The sequence below is a fragment of the Doryrhamphus excisus genome, chromosome 1, assembly GCF_030265055.1.
Source record: "Doryrhamphus excisus isolate RoL2022-K1 chromosome 1, RoL_Dexc_1.0, whole genome shotgun sequence".
Taxonomy (NCBI): domain Eukaryota; kingdom Metazoa; phylum Chordata; class Actinopteri; order Syngnathiformes; family Syngnathidae; genus Doryrhamphus; species Doryrhamphus excisus.
Window position 1 is genome coordinate 8537356 of NC_080466.1, and position 19659 is coordinate 8557014.

A 19659-nucleotide genomic window follows, 5' to 3' on the forward strand; every position below is an offset into this window, starting at 1 on the left:
AATCATCGACTGGTGCTTTTGCAGTCCTGATAGTAATAGTAGCATTTTAGATTGTACCCATTTACAATTTGTATTGTTTTGTTTGTGTGCTCTTTCCTCTCTCATCTCCCTTCTGTGAGCTTTTTGCAGGTATTATTACTACTATTGAGAGTACTGAATGAAAAACTAAAAACATTCGAGAGAGCTTGAACATAGAGTTCCTCAGCAATTCCAAACCTGCTCTCCCACAATCCTTGGGAGGAGTGAGCTACAGTTTACGTGTGCTTCTGCTCATGAACAATATGAACAGTGACCGAGGTTAAAGCAAACATTGCCTAATACCCAATAAGCAATCCCATTTAATCGTGTCCCGATTTACACCAAAGAAAGAATAAAACATTTAAGGTGGAAAATGGATTAGGAAGCACAGATTTAGGGTTTTGCAAAGAGACTGTGAGGTTAATAATGTGTTGGCTGATTACGGCTGCTATCCCCTCTTGCCTGCTAGATATCTGGGACGACGAGACAAAGCTTTGAGCGGTTCACACAAAAAGAACCCGAGTACCAATTTGTGAGCAATGAGTGGTCTCCAAGCTGGAGCTAGCACTGAAAAACTCCAAGATGTAGTGGAAAGTAGAGCTCATGTTTAACTCCTGCTGTGTGAACCTGTCAGATTGTGTCCTGGGTTGCTTATTGTGTGCACAAAACCTAAAGCAGGGGTAGGGATCCTATGGCTCAGGGGCCAGATGTGGATTCTTTAATGACTGCATCTGGCTTAGACATTTCTGAACATGATAAAATGTACTGTTGTATCCTCACAAGGGTGCGTGCTGGAGCCTATCCCAGCCGTCTTTGGGCGAGAGGCAGGGTCGCCATATAGACAAACATATAGACAAACAACCATTCACATTCACATTCATACCTATGGAATATTTGGAGTCACCAATTAACCTAACATGTTTTTGGAATGTGGGAGGAGTACCTGGCGAACATGCAAACTCCACACAGAGATGCCCGAGGAGGGAATTGAACCCAGGTCTCCTATCTGTGTGGCCTAACCGCTGAGTCATCATGCAGCCTAGTTGTAATCATTCATTCATTTTCTGCCCCTTTTCCTCACGAGGGTCGCGGGGGTGCTGGAGCCTATCCCAGCTGTCTTCGGGCGAGAGGCGGGGTACACCCTGGACTGGTCGCCAGCCAATCACAGGGCACATATAGACAAACAACCATTCACACTCACATTCATACCTATGGACAATTTGGAGTCGCCAATTAACCTAGCATGTTTTTGGAATGTGGGAGGAGTACCTGGCGAACTCACACACAGAGATGCCCGAGGAGGGAATCAAACCTAGGTCTCCTATCTGTGTGGCCTAACCACTCAGTCACCATGCAGTCACCTAGTTGTAATCAGTGTAAAAAAAATATGATACGGCTCTCACGAAAATACATTTTAAAATATGTGGCTTTCATGGCTCCCTTAGACGAAAAGGTTCCCGACCCCTGACCTAAAGGAACACACTTGTGTGGTGTAATTTAGCATATCATTTGAACAAGAGAAGGGATTTTCATCTTCTTTTTTGAAAGTATGCAGATGCTGTTCCACCCATAAAAACAGATGCTTTGCTGCCATTTAGCTTCTCTTGCTTCACTCATTGACACTAAGCATCTCATTTGGCAGATGATGAAGTGTCCTTGAGTGCGTGAAAATCCCCTCAGACAAAAAGTGTTTCCGCACACATTCAGATACATATGTGTGTGTATGTGTGTGTGAGATTCAATTGTCTTTTTCCTTTCACTGTGTATGTGTACGCATGTTTCATACACGTAGAGCTCGGACTGGTCTGTTCAAGTGGCAGGCATCAGGAATCTCTTGCTGTCACGGCAGGAGAGAAGATAACTCACCTGTCAGGAGAGTCAACAGATACATGTAGAAGCAACAGGCTGCTGTTGACTTCATGTAAACACACTGGGCCGTGCTGCTCACACACGGTGCATCCTGGGTGAAGCACTGATGCTGAGTGAGCTATCAGCTATTTCCATTGGGAGCGCATACAGAAAAAATGTCTGTTTTTTTAAATACAAAAATACTCAAAAGTACTTTGCACACTTCACACATTCCTTATATTGGAGTTTGAGTTTTTTAAGGTGGTCAAAACGATTGTTTAAGCTTTGAATTTGAAGGACTGCTACATTATTGGGCTATTGCTTATTCCTTGTTGATTAATTCTTCCACCGCAGACGCTGTCGCTTCAACTAAAACACTGGGCTTCTGCTGCTCCCCTCCTCCCACCTCATGCATGCAGGGATGAGGGCCATACAGCGCAAACGCAGTTGATATCGATATCAATATGGTTGTTTTTGTTGATATCGTGCTTAAAGTAATCAATCATTTCTAAATATCGACTGTACATGAGCACATTAACTATTACACCTTGTCTGTACGAAATAACACCATACACAGGAATAAGACAGTCAAAAGTGATCATTTTAACTACGGAAGAAACCTGCCTGGTCTAATAATTTCATCCATTAATGTATTTTAATGTGTCTTCTTTACTAGCTTTATTCAACTCCATTATTCTGTAAAGTGTCTTTGAGTATTTTGAAAAGCGCTATACAAATAAAATGTATTATTATTATTATTATTATAAATTAGAAATTTCAAGCAGGAATGAACGGGCAAAAAAGTATGTCAAAAAGGGCAAAAAGTATGTCCACATGAAGACACATTCACAAAACGTTTTGTCGACATTGTGACTTGCAAACATCCAGCACCTCAGAGTCAAGCTAGCGATCAATCATGTATGTAAATTTGGCAAACCAATGCATTTCAAACACCATTATTATAAAAGAACAGAAAATTGTTTCCAGTTCCAAAACTGCTACTCTGTCCCAATTGTGGTCAGGGTTCCCTTTTGTTTAGCTTGTATACATCAATGTGCGGTTAGTGGTTAGCAAGTTTTGTGATGTGATGCTTGACTGAAAGAGCTCATTAAATAATGCTGAATGAAATTAGGATTGTATTGACACACTAATCACCTGCTGTGGTCGGGTCGCCGCTATTATTAACCGGACAAAATTGCTCATGGTAAACACAAAGAAATGAACAAAAAGAAAATAGTAACGATAAAAACACTCAATTGAGAAAAGAACAGAACTGTTTTCTACACCCAGCAAGAGTCGTTTATATTGTTATCCACTTCAACTTTTTATATTTTAACACGCATTTGTCATGGTTAATTGGTTTCAGATTCATGCTGGGAGTGATGTCGAGGTTCAGAGTTGAGTTTTAGTTTGTCATGGGTTACGGGCGCCCTTGTTTTTAGTCAGGATTATTGTGCCTGTTGTGAGATAAATCAAACCTGTCAAAAAAGGCTGTTGTTCTGGCGATCAAGTCTGATCCTTGTGTGTTTCACTCAACATTACAGACCATACAGACATCTAGTGACGAGGATAGAATACTTCGTTTCATTAACATTTTTCAATGTGCTTTACATTTGTATTTAAGTTAATTTGTCATTTTTATACTTGAAAATGGTGCTAACACAACTGGGAGACCCAGGTTCAATTCCACCGTCGGGCATCTCTGCATGTTCTCCCTGTGCATGCATGGGTTTTCTCCGGGTACTCCTGTTTCCTACCACATTCCAAAAACATGCTAAGTTAATTGTCGACTCCAAATTTTCCATAGGTATGAATGTGAGTGTGAATGGTTGTTTGTCTATATGTGCCCTGTGATTGGCTGGCCACCAGTCCAGCGTGTACCCTGCCTCTCGCCTGAAGACAGCTGGGATAGGCTCCAGCATCCGATAAGCTCCCTCGTGAGGACAAGCGGTAGAAAATGAATGAATGAATACTTGAAATGTTAAATTTAGGCCAAAAATATGTAACATTTATTTAAATATACATTGTTTACAAACTGTAAAATTTGAAGCTTCCTCCATCTTCTTTTGGAACATTTACTGTTCGATGTGATTCCTTGTATATGGCTGTATGATAGCTGCCTTGTTGCATTTAAATGACAATTTTAAATGTTGTCAGGGGAATAATTGTCGACAGGTAATAAAGGACACCACCTGCTGAAGATGGGAATTGAGGAGGAAGGCTGGGGGAAATTGTGCTTCAATTGCTTTTTTTGTCTTCCCTGTGGACAAAAGTAGTGAGAGAACTGAAAGGGAGTAAAGATTTCTGAAAATATCTGGTCCCATCGCTGCAGCTTCAACGGCTCCTCTGGGGAATACTTTCCAGAGGATACAGGAGTGTGGCTGTGGGGGTTAGTGTCTTTTTATCCATAACAACATTTGTGGGGTCAGAGGTCATTAATGTTAGCCTTGAGCGAGGACACACTAGCTCATAATCTCAGTTCTAGTTCGGAAGCAAAAGGGCCTGGAACGCATGTATTGTATGAAGATCATCGTCTTGTCCTCCAATAACAGAGTGATTACCTTTTCATCTATCTGGGATAGGCTCCAGCATACCGCCAAGATAAGCAGTACGTATAGAAAATAGATGTTTTCCAGAACAAGAGGATATTTACATTTTTAAATAAAAAACAATGGCTTTGAATTGAATCTAATACCAGAATAGTTGATAATAATTGGATAATCGATTAATCTTTGATTAATTGTTGAATCTTTTTAGTATATCTTAAACATGAGAACTTTATCTCCAGCTAACATACAGTCTTCAGTCACGTTTTTTTTTATATAAGCTATGCACACAGTGTCGAAACGTTAATGATTGAAGCTGAAATGATTTATGCAGCCTGTGAATGCACTGCCATTATATCAAAGGCAGTGACGCATACAGTATCAAGACTTAATCACTATGATGTGACTGAGAGCTACTTTGCCACATTAATCAATGAAATTATCTGGAGCACGTCCAAAGTGTATCTCAACAGGTTTGGAAAATTGTGACAACTGTTGATCGAGAACTGCCCCCCACCAGTGATAAAAGACATCAACTTGATCAACAGTGGCGTTATGTCATCATCAGCGGCGTTTTTTTCCTGAGTGGAGTCGAGGTCTTTTTCCACTTTTCTGACCTATAAATGGAGTTAGAATGTTATAGTCTTGTGTTAAATGATGCCAAAGTTTCAGATAATGAGGTTTGTACATTTGGAAGGGAGCTCTGAAAGAAGCTGACAAACAGAAACTTTTTTTTGCTAAGTAGTTGTGCAAATGTGCAAATTCAGCAGTTTTAACAAAGAAAATGTTATACTACAACTCAATGTTATTTTTTTTTCCATCATGACAAGTGAGGGTCTGCCACCACCAGTAAAAGTAATTTACTTGTATAACGACAATGTTTACACATGAGCCCCTAATGTGTTTTTGCTTTGTAAAACTATGTGTGCAAGGTTATTTGTTTCAAACCCCATTCCACAACTAGCTATTTTTAGCATTAGGTATTGTCCTGCTGGACTTCATATCTGTATGATTGTATGTTTTGTAATTATTATCGCTGTAGTGTGTTGTGGACCCTGGACTCCCCCATGGGTTGACTTGCACGTCATCATGTTTGCTCTCAAATCGAAAGCAGCTCCAGCACCTTATTCCACCTTACATTCCCACAGAGTCACACTTGGGTTTCTACTTTTAAGGCTTATATTTGGAAAGGATCAAGCTTGTGTTGGTATTTTTAAAGTACAGACGTTCTTGTCAGAATTCAGTTGGGTGGTATACCAAAATGCACTCGCGCCATTTTCAGCAACTCAATTTTCTCTTTATTTTATAGATTTAAATTCTATTTTCATAAGTACTATTTTTTCTTATTGATTTTATTTTTTTTTTTGCTGATTTCTTTTCTAATTTCAGGCTGTACATTGTACAATATTACCACGCAGGCCTACTATATAAGAAACTTTGGATCATTACAGCAAGTATTTCTTTAAAAATTAATTACATTTGCCCTTGTCACCTCAGAAGTCATTACCCTTTATGTTGACCTTCAAAATACATTGGCTATGACGAGAATAGGTGGCGTGTAGGTTTGTGACCTTAACAAGCTTTTCTTTGAGTATAAGTCTGCATTTGCTTTACTGCAACGGTCAAAGCACTCACCTGGTATTAAGTCTTATAATACCTTTTTCTGACCTTTCATTGTTTTCAGTGGACATTCTAATCATGATATACCGTATATTCATTGTTAAAGATGTTCAAATGCATTGGAGGAAACTGACCTATTGCTTATTTAAACACCCAACTGTCATTATATGTGACTAGCCTCACCTACCAATATTACTACCTACACGTACAGTAAACAATATGGACTGTTTGTTTTTCTTTAGGAGTCACCACAGCGGATCTTTTTGATCCGCATACTGATCTTAGATGCTATTACAACTGAAAAGGAGGGAACTCCGTATTTTCTTCTTTTTCCACGTCTTGACGGTGTGACCAATCAATGCCAGTTCTAACAACGCCGTGTGGATTTGTTGTGAAATAACCCATTTTGTTCCCAAAACTGATTGTACAAATACACACAAACAAAAAGGTAACCACGGAAAGACAATCCCAGTCCATGAGCTAAAAGACCCTGAAGCTCTTGAGCAGCACATCTAGAAAATAAACAAACATGAATATATAAACACTGTACCTGAAAGGGAGTTTAGGTACACACATCCCTCAGTATAGTTTTCATCAAAAAAGAATTACTGTTTGTTTTACTGTTTGTACTGTAAGTGTGTTTTATTTTCCAAAGGAGAAAGACTTAACAAAGTAAGTGAAGAGAACAAGAGACAGCTGGAAGCCCATCTTGAGTTCTATCCTTTGCAGTGGTCATTTCACTGACAACTTCTTCAAAAGAAAACCTTCACAAGAAGTATACGGCTTGAAAGTAAAGTATATATGTACTTTAAAAAGGGATGCTATTCAGCCAGTACACAAAGCAAGGAAGAACGACAACTGTGTCAACGTTACCACAGAATAGAGTATCTTGTCTTGTTTGCATAATGTCTTCTAAACACGATTCCGCCATAGCGACAAGGCTGCAAAGCATGAAACATGTTATATAAATAACTATTCACAGCTATGCTATATACTGCGGGGGTGGGGGTTGCCGCCACCGGAAATTTATCATTGATGTGCGGCTACATATACCATCAAACAGGCTATAAAAACCCTTTTATGCTCATGAAGAAGCTGATTTAAAACAATGATTGGAGTATAAGCAACTCCAGTTTTACAGTAACCTGTGTTCTGTGTTTTGAAGGAGACCAATCTTCATCTCCACGTCTTGAGGCTTAACCCATACTGAATTTGTGGCTGCACCGGTCCTGATCCAGGCTGGATTTCCGCAAAGTGCCACTCACACTGATTCTGGTAGACGCGGCGGCAAGCTACGCTCGGGCTGTGGCGTCTGAAAAAAAAATGAGCTGCACAGCACGGCGGTAGTGTGAGCCTCCAACAGTACAACACTAAAATGTGACTTTTAACAGATTGTAAGAACAGAAAGCATTCACAGCCTGAGGACCACCTGTATTGCAAAGACAAGTTCAAGGAAATATGTGTGTGTTAGGAGATGACTCCGCCATGATTTCAGTGTAGTCAGGATGTTTTTGCTATTTGTTATTTCTTTTAAACCCAATATTGTCCAGGAAGCTATTTACATGGCTATTCTATGTTTATTTTTGTGGAGCCTGATGCATGTTACTATAATTGTGTGTGTTGTGTAATTATTATAGCGACTGAGAGGGTTGGACCCTTGTTATTCCCCTTGGGTCAAGTTTAGAAAGCACCTTTATTCTGCAGCCTATACTGTGTCTCCCCCTCAGTAAGGTTTTCCAATAAAAATGCACAAAATCATACATGTTTTGAGGCGTGTGTATTTTGCATATGCATCATACTATAAAGGGGCCGATATAAAGGAGAAACAACCAGCTGGTTCAAAAGTACCCTATATAGGACATAACATAAGGCTTTAAACACGCTCCAAGAACACATATGCATACTTAGTTAAAATGTGTTACTATGGCAGTCATTTAACTTATTTACAGCATGAGCATGATAAAAGCTCTTTAAATATTAATCACGCTGAAGAAAGAAACATGTGGTTCCTTATCAATACAATACTGTAGCAGGGAGACTATAGTACAGTACATGTTTAGCAGCTTTGTTATTCATGTGATGGTAACTTCAGTAACATGCATGCAGCTGTTTCTCATTGCACTAGAGCATAAAACATAAAATCATGCTCAAGTTCAGTTTATAGTTTTTGTTCTTCTTTGTTTTAATGAAGAGGTTTAATTTGCCCTGTTCTTCTGCAGATCCTTTCGAAGTGCCCTTGGAAGAAAACCACCGAACCTCTAATTGCTCCATTTCTGATGCTCATTGCCCAGAAACATGACGGAACTAGCCTCGGCTGGCTACCAAATGGTAGTGCAACCTTGGCAGATAAACCTTCCAAGTGTGGATTTTTTTCTGGCTGTGGTTTAACAGTTGAGATATTTTCATAACCAATTTCATGACAACTAACCATCATGTACATGTTTTGACTGTCAGGTATAAATTGGAGAAATATTGTGTCATTTCCACGACTATGGTGGACCAGAGCTGATGTTCTGTTTGTGTTCATAATACACAATTTGCAATGATTATATCCATAATGTGCCCAAAGAAGTTCCCAATATCACATTGAAAATTCACTCTCTTCCAAAGTGGCATCATTCATGCATAGTTTTAGTAGTTTTTGAAGGTCCAGGTCCCAAATTAAGAAAACAATGCTTGCAATTTTAGACACTTTTATTGTTTAACACCATTCATGAGGTGCTTGTTTTGATTCATCATGGGAGTACAGTATATCTCAATCTCCCTATTAAAGTGATGTCTACACGAACGTGCTAAATTAAACCATCCTTTGCATTTCCAGGTACAAAATGATCATCTTCCATTTAAAATGCTGACTAGCTTCAGTGTAATGCATGTAATTCATAGTTCAGTTATTTCTAACAATCAATAGTACTTAGGCTGCTCCATTGACATTGCAACTTGAAGTGATTTATAAGCAGAGCAAACTTAAATCAAATCACAAACCTTCATATTACATTTATATTGGATCTAAAGTGGTATCGTCCCAATGTCCCCAATGTTGTCCTGGTTCATATCCTGAGATTGGATTTGGATAACACACACACACACACACACAGGGTATACCCTGCTTTGGAGGACTGCTGTGTTACAAAGTCTTAAAGGCCACTATGGTAGTAGTATTCTTCATCCACATAACATATCTTACAAGTGCATTCACGTTTATTTCAATGCTTTTCTGAGTAAACAACTTCAAATAGTTTATTGATATGTTCCTCCAAATAGAACTCAGTAAGCAGCACTTAAACATACATAAAGATATGGGCTGAATTGTCTTTTTTAGCCTTTGCCAGTGTTAACAGCATCATAATACCTGCACTGCATCAAGTCAGAGTTGCCACTGGACTTCGCCAGCATGTCCTGCGTCCACTTTGGAAGTGTTCAATACAAGATCTTGGTACTAACAGGTACTATGAGGTACCTGGCCAGCTAAGGTTACAACCAGTTAAAGTAACCCCCTGTCGGTCTCTCAGTGGTCACTTTCACATCAACAGCCCCAAACAGAGTTGAATAGTCGCTGTGTTGTCATAAATGGGAAATATTGTCATAAGACATGATTCTTGCTATTTTCTGACACAGCATCTAGTATTAACTGTATCCCCATGTCCATTTAAAATCAAGAAAATGCTACAAACGTGTGCCAAATAACGTATCACAGGAAACGAGGACCATCAATATAAGGCACAAAAATGTCAATACTCTCAAAACTTATAGGTCAATTTGACTGACAAACAGTTAAGGTCATTTTTAATCAGAATGCCAATTTCTCCGCAACCAGCATACCGAGTCAGAGTCAATTTCAAGCTGTGCATCGGCACTGATTAGGGGACCACTTCTCAGAAATGTGGTCACATAAAAAGCTGCTTGAAATGTCAAACCATAGAAGAATATCATTGATTTGCTGATGTATCTAGTCATTGGTTACCAGCAACCACAAGCAGCATCAAGAAAATGAACAATTCCACACTCAACAGACGGTGCTGTTACTGTCCCATGTAAAAAAATGTCTTGTTGGAAACATTGAACCAACAGTTCAAATTGTGTGTGGCACTATTTGGTGTAAATGGCTGCAAAGGTTGGTGATCATCATTGCTGGAACTACTACAATCAGGGTAAAAATTCTCCGACACATTGTAAAAAGTAGAAGGACAGCAGTGGTCGGAATTTCCTGTCATCAATGAGACGAGATCTTAACGAAAAATTAATGCAACATTACAGAAGCTTGTGGAAATTATGCCACAGCAAATGTATTGACCATGCTTTGTATGATTCCACATTGCAACAATGTAACACGTCCAAAAAGTAGTAGGAATAAGCAAACCTTATTTAAGCCCACACTTTTCCCTCTCTGCCATTGCTGGTATTATCAATCAAACTGAGTATTATTATCTTTTTAAAGGCACAATTTTGCATTGGATTCAATTAGACTATCATAATGTTTATAGACTACCTTTCCATACTGAAACTGAGGTGCCAACAACATCACATCCACTCCAGTTGCCAGTAATATCTTTCAAGTGGGTGTTGTGCACTGCACTTGAAAACGATCACGATAGACGAGTGGGAAAAAGAGAGAGGGAGCAAGTAAATGTGGTAGCTCCCTTTTTCCTCTCTTTATCCACTCTCTTCCAAATTCTTGCAGACCTTATGAGAATCCGCCCCGTCGGGCAATTCCGTCCCATTATTCAAGCATCCCATCGACGCACACACAGCAGCTCTGTGCAAGGCAAGCATTATTGAAATTCACCCCACGCACCGAATTGTCATACCACGACCACCACCACTACCACCCCATATTTATAATGCCTTAAAGAGTGAGATAAGTGTTTGTTTTAGAGAGCCGCACCAGGGCACACATATGTTTGAGATGGCACTGAAACAATCTGGAAGTGGTAACACATGAATCTAATGCTGCTAATCCCCACAAACAGGTACAAGTCAATCCCAAACAGTCAGCATCCACCCACCCAGCACCCAAAGCGCGGTGCATCCTGTAACTCTGTCCCCGGAGGCGAGCGCATGCCACCCGGCTGAGCGTCTTACCTTCAGCGCTTCTATATCCAAAGATGCTGAACGTTCCATGAGGAGAGTGAAGCGGGCTAGTACTACTCTGGAACCAGCAAATAAGTCCCAGACGATGACAAGAATAAAGGAGTAATGAATATAAATACAATCTGGGCCGGGGGGAAAAGTTCTAAGGCTGTCTAGAGTCTGAAACTCTGCTGCAACATCTCCTGGATCATCATCGTTCTGGTCCAGCAGCGTCCCCCGTGCGTGAGGAGGCAAGCTGGGGCTGATTCGCACACTTCTCGCCCCCTCTTGATATCAGTTACATCTGAGTAAGAAATCCCAAATGAAGCCTCCAGTGACCCTCTCCGGTTGGGTCCGGTCCGGTCCGGTGATGAATGCCGTTAGATCCGTTAGATGTCTGCTGTGCTCGTGCTTCTGTCCGTGTAGCAGCGGTGACTATGAACGAAAGAAAAAAAAAAGAGTCCGGAACTAGATGATGTTGAGTCTTTTGCGACCATGCGGCAAACCGCCAGAGATAGCTGCTCTCCCTGAAAGAAGAGGAAAGAGAACAGAAGGTGAGAGAGAGGGAGGGAGGGAGGGAGGGAGAGAGAAGGAGGGAATGATGAGAGGATGCGAGGAGAACTGCAAGAGTTGGGAGACAAGAGTGGAGATGGACAGGCTGGCTTATGTTGTGCATTATGATTGCAAAGACTGACTCCAGAGTGCGCGTGTGCGCAAATGACAACTAATTTAACTATGAAAACATCTGGGTGGCCATAACTCACGTTTGCATGATGAATCAGAAGATAAAGAGACAATTATGATGCAACCCCAGGAGTCAAAAGACCACATATAACAGGGATAAAAAGATAGGATATGGGGTACATTCTGGACCGGTTGCCAGGGTGTATTCACAGGGCGCATACTGTACTGTATGTACAATCATCCATCCATACTCACATTCGCACGTATGGACTATATTTAGAGTAGGGATGCACAAACTGTTTACATACATTAATTCATACATACATACATTAATTCATTCATTCATTCATTTTCTACGCTTATCCCAACGAGGGGTGCTGGAGCCTATCCCAGCCGTCTTCAGGCGAGAGGCGGGGTACACCCTGGACTGGTCGCCAGCCAATCACAGGGCACATATAGACAAACCACCATTCACACTCACATTCATACCTATGGACAATTTGGAGTCACCAATTAACCTAGCATAGCGCGCAGGCCTCACAGCTAGGAGACCCGTGTTCGATTCCACCCTCAGCCATCTCTGTGTGGAGTTTGCATGTTCTCCCCGTGCATGCGTGGGTTTTCTCCTGGGACTTGGTGACCATTCCGGGGTGTAGCCTAATTCTCGCCCGAAGACAGCTGGGATAGGCTCCAGCACCCCCATGACCCTCGTGGGGACAAGCGGTAGAAAATTAATGAATGAATTAACCTAGCATGTTTTTCGAATGTGGGAGGAGACCGGAGTCCCCGGAGAAAACCCACACATGCACGGGGAGAACATGCAAACTCCAAACAGAGATGGCCGAGGGTGGAATTGAACTTGCGTCTCCTAGCTGTGAGGCCTGCACGCTAACCACTCATTCACCGTGCAGCCCTGTTTCCCATACAGTATAGAAAAATCAAAGGATGCAGGAGCCACGCTCAATCCAGTGCAATTTGCAGAAAAAATATTTAAAAATAAAAATGTTCTGGTTATGTATTTGGCAAATACAAAATTGAAACAACTAAACAACTTTTTTTCTGACACTATAACACGCTCCAGAAATGGCCCCTGGGCCTCACTGCACAACCCTGATTTAATGTCTCCAATTAATGCATGTTTTTCACACTGAGAAGAAGCAAGCACACGGAAAACATGCAAAAGCAAAACCTCCTGTTGGTGAGGCAGATGTCGGCAGATGTGCACAGAGCTTATAAGCAATCAAGCTTCATTAAACCTACGATACAAACGCGTCCTTATCATGTGGTGATAGGCTAAACTGATGTGTTTGGTGGAAAATTCCAACAGTATTTCTCCCTACACTTTCCTTGTGTGCAGTAAAAATGTCGCCGCCTATCGACGACCAGAGCATCTACTGTATATGATTATTTGTCAAATTGTTGGAGCCAGGAGAGAAAGAGAGAAAACCAGCCACAGTCCAATTTCATTTATATCGTAGTATTTCTTTCTGATAACACAACACAAATGCAGCTCAGTAACGTAATGAGTTCACCTTACAAACAATAGACATAGAAAATACATCATTTGTCATTGATTCTTTTTTTTTTTTTACATTACACTATCAAACTAGAGGAGCAGTCAGAAATCAGAATAGACCTTTGCCAAAATCTACCTACAGTGAAAAGAAATGTGAAGCGTGAAATGTAAATTTATGTTGTGGTGAGCACATTTTCTGCAATTAACAGTGTGTACTCTGACCAGAATGTGGCAGTCGAACACAATCACAAGAAATCTCTGTACGGCTAAAGGCTCTGTCCGGTTGCACCATTTACCGATTCTGGCTGAAAGATGTCTTTTTACACTTCCCAAGATAATTTTTTTGGCTAATTTGCACATATTCGGGCGTTGAGAGATGGCGCTACCCGTAAAAATCTTTGACAGCCATCTTTGGATAGGGTCTGGTGGTTCTCATCTGTTAATCTGGTGTTTTTATGCTGCTTTGACCGTCACTCGGGCGGCGTCTTTGTGCTTGTTAGACTGTATGGCTGGTGGACAGGCGGCTAGCTCCTCAACCTATGCAACATGACAGCATGTTGACAACAACAAGATTCTTCCATTTTTCTTTTTTGTAGTGTTTACTGTAAATTGCAACCACTGTAAGATGGTCACTGAGATCATTTATTAGCAGACCGCTGTTTATCTAATATATTATCAATTAGCGTATTATTCTACTTGGTCTGGTGATTTTAGGCTATCGACTCAAACTATACATTGTAGCTATGGAGTCACCTATTATCCTTTGCTTATTTGGATTCAGAAGAAGATTCTGAAGGTTGCTTTGTTCCAGTCCTGGAACATTTCACTGCTTGACTTAGTCATTCTATAGAAACAACTCCATTTAACTTCATCATTTAACTTTTGCAGTTGGCACTCCAAGTCCGCGATCTTTGCCGCTTATCCTCACTAGGGTCACAGGGGTATGCTGGAGCCTATCCTAGCTGTCTTTGGGCGAGAGGCAGAGTACACCGAGACTGGTCGCCAGCCAATCACAGGGCACATATAGACAAACAACCATTCACACTCACATTCATACCTATGGACAATTTGGAGTCGCCAATTAACATGTTTTTGGAATGTGGGCGGAAACCCATGCATGCACAGGGAGAACATGCAAAGTCCACACGTAGTAGTGATCTAAATCTAATTTTAAAACAAGCTAGGCGGACTGTTGTGCTGAGGCAATGGGGAGAGCTTGGCCTTTTATAAGACCGTTTTGTTCATTATTCATACTTAACTAGACCCATCTCTGGCATTTAATGTTCCGTAAACTGGGCTGAATGGAAACGTTACTCATACATTTACTCATACAGACCTATTTGGACATTACTCAAACAGTACTGAGAACCGTCCATGGCCAAAAAATTTGAATTTGCAGCAAAAATGATAGTCTGGCATGAATATTTAGACAGAGGCAGATAGTAGACAGTAGTTAAACAGCAGCATGGGACAGAGCCTTCACAGGTAGTCCCAGCACTAGATGTTATAGTTAGTTAACAATGTAATCCCACAGAAACAACAAGCTTCCATGTTTTTTTTTTTATACTACTTATTCTGTTCAGAATCATGGCAGTCTTTCTTCCTTTCACACCTTCCGTGTGCTAGTTAGCAGGTTACTAAGATGGAGGATATGGTTTTATGGTGAAACTAAAATCCTGTTTCTGCTTTTTGGTCTAGATTTGCAAAAAATGTGTATTGCAAAATCAAAGTTTCTTGGAAATTGTACAGTTTTCACTGTAATCCTGCTAGCAAACAACCAACAACAACATAAACAATACCTTTGGCCTTCTCTCGCTTGCCAAGTGTCACCGTCAATCCTCCCTTTCTCATCATCACTAGTCGGTCACTACATGAAGGCTCTTGAGTGCTGTAGGCTGCTGTCTGATGTAATACAATTATGCATTAACATGTAAATGATGTACTTGATGAGCACACACACGCACATACACATAGCGATGGGCTGACTCGAGCAGCACTCCAGAGAACACAGAAGAACATTTGTTGAGGGAGTCAGTGAGAGATAACGAACATCATATTAATGACTGTCTCGCCCATTCTCTCTTCACCTCCTCTTGTTTTTCTGACTCTCTTCTTTGCTGTTTTTTTCTCCCTGTTTTGTATTTTACCCTCTTGGTACTTCTCGCTTTGTCTCTCGTCAACCTTCTCAACCTCGCTCCCTCAACACCTCGCCTGCATTCCCTATAATATCCAATCTCCCCCTCTCTGCCTTCCTCCTTTTTTTTTGATGTTGTGCTTGCTCAACTTCTCTCCCTCATGCACACTCATAGCCTGCACATACAGACACCGGCTTTCTTTCTATAAACATTGGGCTGTCATTTGGGAGACATTTTTCTAAAGATTTTTTTTTTTCACATTTTTATAGACGGGATGACTGACCTCCAATGTAGTCACCCGATCCTGTGCCAGCTCCATGACATTGCCGATCCTGCCCCTCTCTCTTGCCGATGGCTTTCTCTTACATTTGAAAAGCCCATAAACAGTTTCTATCCCTTAATTCCGTCTGTCATTTACTTGGCATCGAACTGCTTGCTTCCATATGCAAATGCCCCACAATGATTTGAGTTACTTCAGGGCCAAAACTGTTCATCAAAAACAAAGACGGCAAAGCAATTAACTTAGTTCTCTTATGGAAGTATGGAAAATATGAATGAAATGTGTATGTTATTAATTTGCTACCTAAAAAGCAAACAATGATGTGAAGGTATCGGCAGCAACAGACAATATTTCTATGCAGGTATCTTATATGGTATGAATTTAGGACTGGTTAATACACTGAAGCATAGCAAAAAATACATATCATGTGAATATGCCACTTGGGGTTGTAAAAAGGATTGGCAATAACTCCTTTTACACTACCTTTTAAAGCAAGGATTTATGCCCTTTTTTCTGGGTCGCTGGTCTGGATAGAATTGACACAGAATGGTGGGATTAGGTTGCTCTGCCAATATTCTGCTGGAGAAACGCTCAAACTGTTCATTCAATCTCCGGCCTGTTTGCTTATGCTAACACTTGTACAACATTGTAGTATTGCAATTTTCCTGACTCAAAGTTGTTTTATTTCTGTTGTGCAAAGTGGTAAATATCGAGAGAAGTCATCACATAAAGTAAATGCATGCTCGCCCCCCCCCCCCCCCAAACCCTCCTTGACGCTGACCTTCACCACCAATTTCAGATCAACTTTTCCAATAAAAGTAGCTTTTGTAAATATTATATCCGATCAGTGTTTCTCAAATAGTGAGGCAGGCCACCATGGGGCAGATGTGGTGAACAATCAGGGAGGACTTTCATTGATAGATATCAGTGCATAATAGCATGTTGCATTTAACCGTTGGTATACCATATATATATGGCAACCAGTAGCATTGTAACCTGTAATGAATTAACCTTAATAATGTTAAAATTTGTAAATGTGGTTGTTTGTCTATATGTGCCCAGTGATTGGCTGGCGACCAGTCCAGGGTGTACCCCGCCCCTCGCCCGAAGACAGCTTGGATAGGCTCCAGCACCCCCGTGACCCTCGTAGGGTAAGCGGTAGAAAATGAATGAATGAATGAATGAATTTGGAAATATGTAATATCAGGACTGTAATCAATCTAATCAGATAGAAAAAACACTAAAACACCTTTAATTTGATGCCTAATTCACTTCAGTATAAAGGACATTATGGTAACATTTGCCATGCGATATTATGTTTATTATATTAGACTTTAGCATATGGAAAGCATTAGAAGTTTTTTTTTCCCATAATTGCTTAATTAATTTGATAATTCCTAGTGAAAAAAAATAATAATTTGAACAAATTTCACATGAGCACTGACATATAGATAGATCGTTTATCCTATTCTGGTGTTCTGACTGCTTGAATCTGCACCTATTCCAGCTGCGGTCTGTTTTAATTTATTCCACCCACGGCCCGCCTCCAATCCAGGTTTTCCCAGCCCCGATAGTGCATCTCTCACCGCTCTTGTGAGCTCTCCCTGTAAAAACTTCAATACCCAGTGGAGTTCGCGAAAATTCTTTGCTGTGATTGGTCAACGTAGCGTCCAATCATCAACCACAGACGTGTCTAGCAGTCAGTGCATCTTTCTGTCATGGCGGCTGTTTGGCTGAAATCCGTTGCTACCCTGCCGGTGATGGCGATTTTCTTCCTTATGCTGCTATGCTTGCCGTCTGGGGGAGGACAAAAGAAGAAGGAGGTAAAGCTTTAACCGTCAGTATATTTGAAAAAAAGATAATATTCGTGTAGCAATTCAGACAATGCAGGTTAGGGATGCCGTTGTCCCTGAGCTCATGATGCTTAGTCAGGGATGAAAAGGATGATTAATGAACGATTACAAAACTCACTTGCTTTTTTCAAGTCAATGTATATTTCCAGCTGTTTCTTTCACGTGTTGCATTGTAAAATGTGATATCAGTAGGTATCAGTTGATTACCTCTGTGCAGGACTTGAATGAATGACAGGCCACTGCGAGCAAGACGATTCACGCTATTATAGCCATGCTGTACATTTAATTGACAAACACCAAATAGCCACTAGCTACGTTTGTATTACCGCTTTAAAAGCTAGTTTGGATTCATTGATCTGCAGAAGTGAATTTTGAAATCCTTGTACTGGGGTATCCCAGGATCTCGCGAGATTAAAACGTGAAAAAAAAGAAAAAAAAAAGCTGTTTCGTGGGCACTAGCACCGGGACAATAATAAATGAATTGATCACTACAAACGAAAGTTAACCTAATAATTTTGCCACCCTGAACACATTGCTTTGTGCATATGTATCTGTTTTCCTCGTATCTTGCCTCTAAACTGTCAGGGAAAGGATACACTCCTGCACAACTGCGTTTCTTCCATAGAAGTCATCTCGTCTTGTTCTCGCAGACCCAATCTTATTGTCACGTGAAAAGAGTGTCATGTGACACACTCAAGGGAGTCAGGAAATGCATCTCTGTCCCCTGTAATAGTTTGTTTACACTGTCACGTTGCCACTGTGTTGAATGGGCTGTTTACAGCCACATTCTGCGTTTAATCAGTGCATAGAGCCTTGTCACTGGCAGTCACTGTCATTGTTTTGGCTCTACCTGTCAAAACAAAGTGTACACATTGTTTGTGTGGGTGTGTGTGTGGGTGTTCAACTCTAAAACAGGTTTTTGTTGCCAGCCATAAGACTTCAGGGGAGGTCCAAAAAGAAAAAAAAACTGCTAAGCTAACTTTAGTTGCGTTTAAATGCAAAATGGATGTCTCTTTAGTTTATGAAAAAATGAAAAAAAATGTAAACAAGCCAAGTTGATGACATTGTGCAGCGGCACATATCGCCCAACCCTATTTGTAATACTCTAAACCAGGCATTGAATTAAATTTGGCCTCAAATACTTTTGTACTAATAGTCACATACTACTATTGGAATAAATAGGTCAGGTAACAAAAGAAGTCTTGACATTTTAGACTTGTAAGTGTTCTCAGAGTCCTACTTTTTGAAAAACGTTCTTCGAGATCTGGAAGACTTGTCTGGCCATGTATTTGTGAGCCCAAGCTGACATGAACTTGGTTTGGTGTCAGTATAAATTGAAAGGCACAGTGGATCATTTGAATCAATTTTGCTTTTATAATGTGGATGGGACAAAAGTATTTTTTGCAGTGTGTGTGTGTTTATTGTTTCACCCCTATAAACACACGGACATATTGAGATACTGTGAATCATGTATTACGTATTGTGAGGCACCCTGAGATTCTCAGCCCTAATGTAAACACACAAGAACTCCAGTGGGAGATAAAACGGCCTGCATTTGAGCAGCATGAGTTCTGCATCTGGGTTACGCAGCTTATCCACAAGAGTGACATTTGTGCACCAGGAGTTGTTAATATAAATACACAGTCCCCTGCCTGTCTTCTTAACAGAGTCTGCAGTCCTGTTCTCAGGATCTCAGGAGGGATGAAATACTCAGCTGACAGGTGGTATAAAACTCGAGTGTTCAGTTGAGTTCAGTACTAAAGTGCAGCCGTACTGAAAGCACTAAAAACACTAAAACAGTACAATACTATTTACAAACTGACTGTTATAACAGCTATTTATTTATCTGTACTGTACTGAATTTGAAACCAGTGAAATGCAACAAAATGGAGAGCAGTGAAGCATACAAGCATATTCAAGAAGCCCAAATGCTTGCTGATTATGACAATTCATACATGCTGCCAGGTCTGCACTTGGGCTGGGTAAAAATCTATATGTATATATATTTTTTTTTTTTAGATCAATATTTGTGTTACGCATGATATCAAAAACAAGCATATCGTCCATATCTGTACAAACTGGATTTGAT

General features: G+C 40.6%; 2 protein-coding genes across 3 annotated transcripts in view; one reads left to right on the forward strand and one right to left on the reverse strand.

Moving 5' to 3' along the window:
- Positions 1 to 11640, reverse strand: part of LOC131098453 (zeta-sarcoglycan) — a 246017-nt gene extending 234377 nt beyond the window's left edge. The window contains exon 1 of the mRNA XM_058045963.1: positions 11115 to 11640. Coding sequence (XP_057901946.1) covers positions 11115 to 11153 — 39 coding nt within the window. The 5' untranslated portion in view covers positions 11154 to 11640. The remainder of the gene's footprint in view (positions 1 to 11114) is intronic.
- The window catches only part of tusc3 (tumor suppressor candidate 3), a 51060-nt gene continuing 42930 nt past the window's right edge, over positions 11530 to 19659 (forward strand). The window contains exons 1-2 of one of the 2 annotated variants that reach the window (XM_058045961.1): positions 11530 to 11656; positions 16780 to 16868. In XM_058045961.1, coding sequence (XP_057901944.1) covers positions 11575 to 11656; positions 16780 to 16868 — 171 coding nt within the window. In that variant the 5' untranslated portion in view covers positions 11530 to 11574. Of the gene's footprint in view, positions 11657 to 16779; positions 16869 to 17380; positions 17541 to 19659 lie in introns of those variants that run through there. The other variant, XM_058045962.1, reaches the window with a different exon arrangement.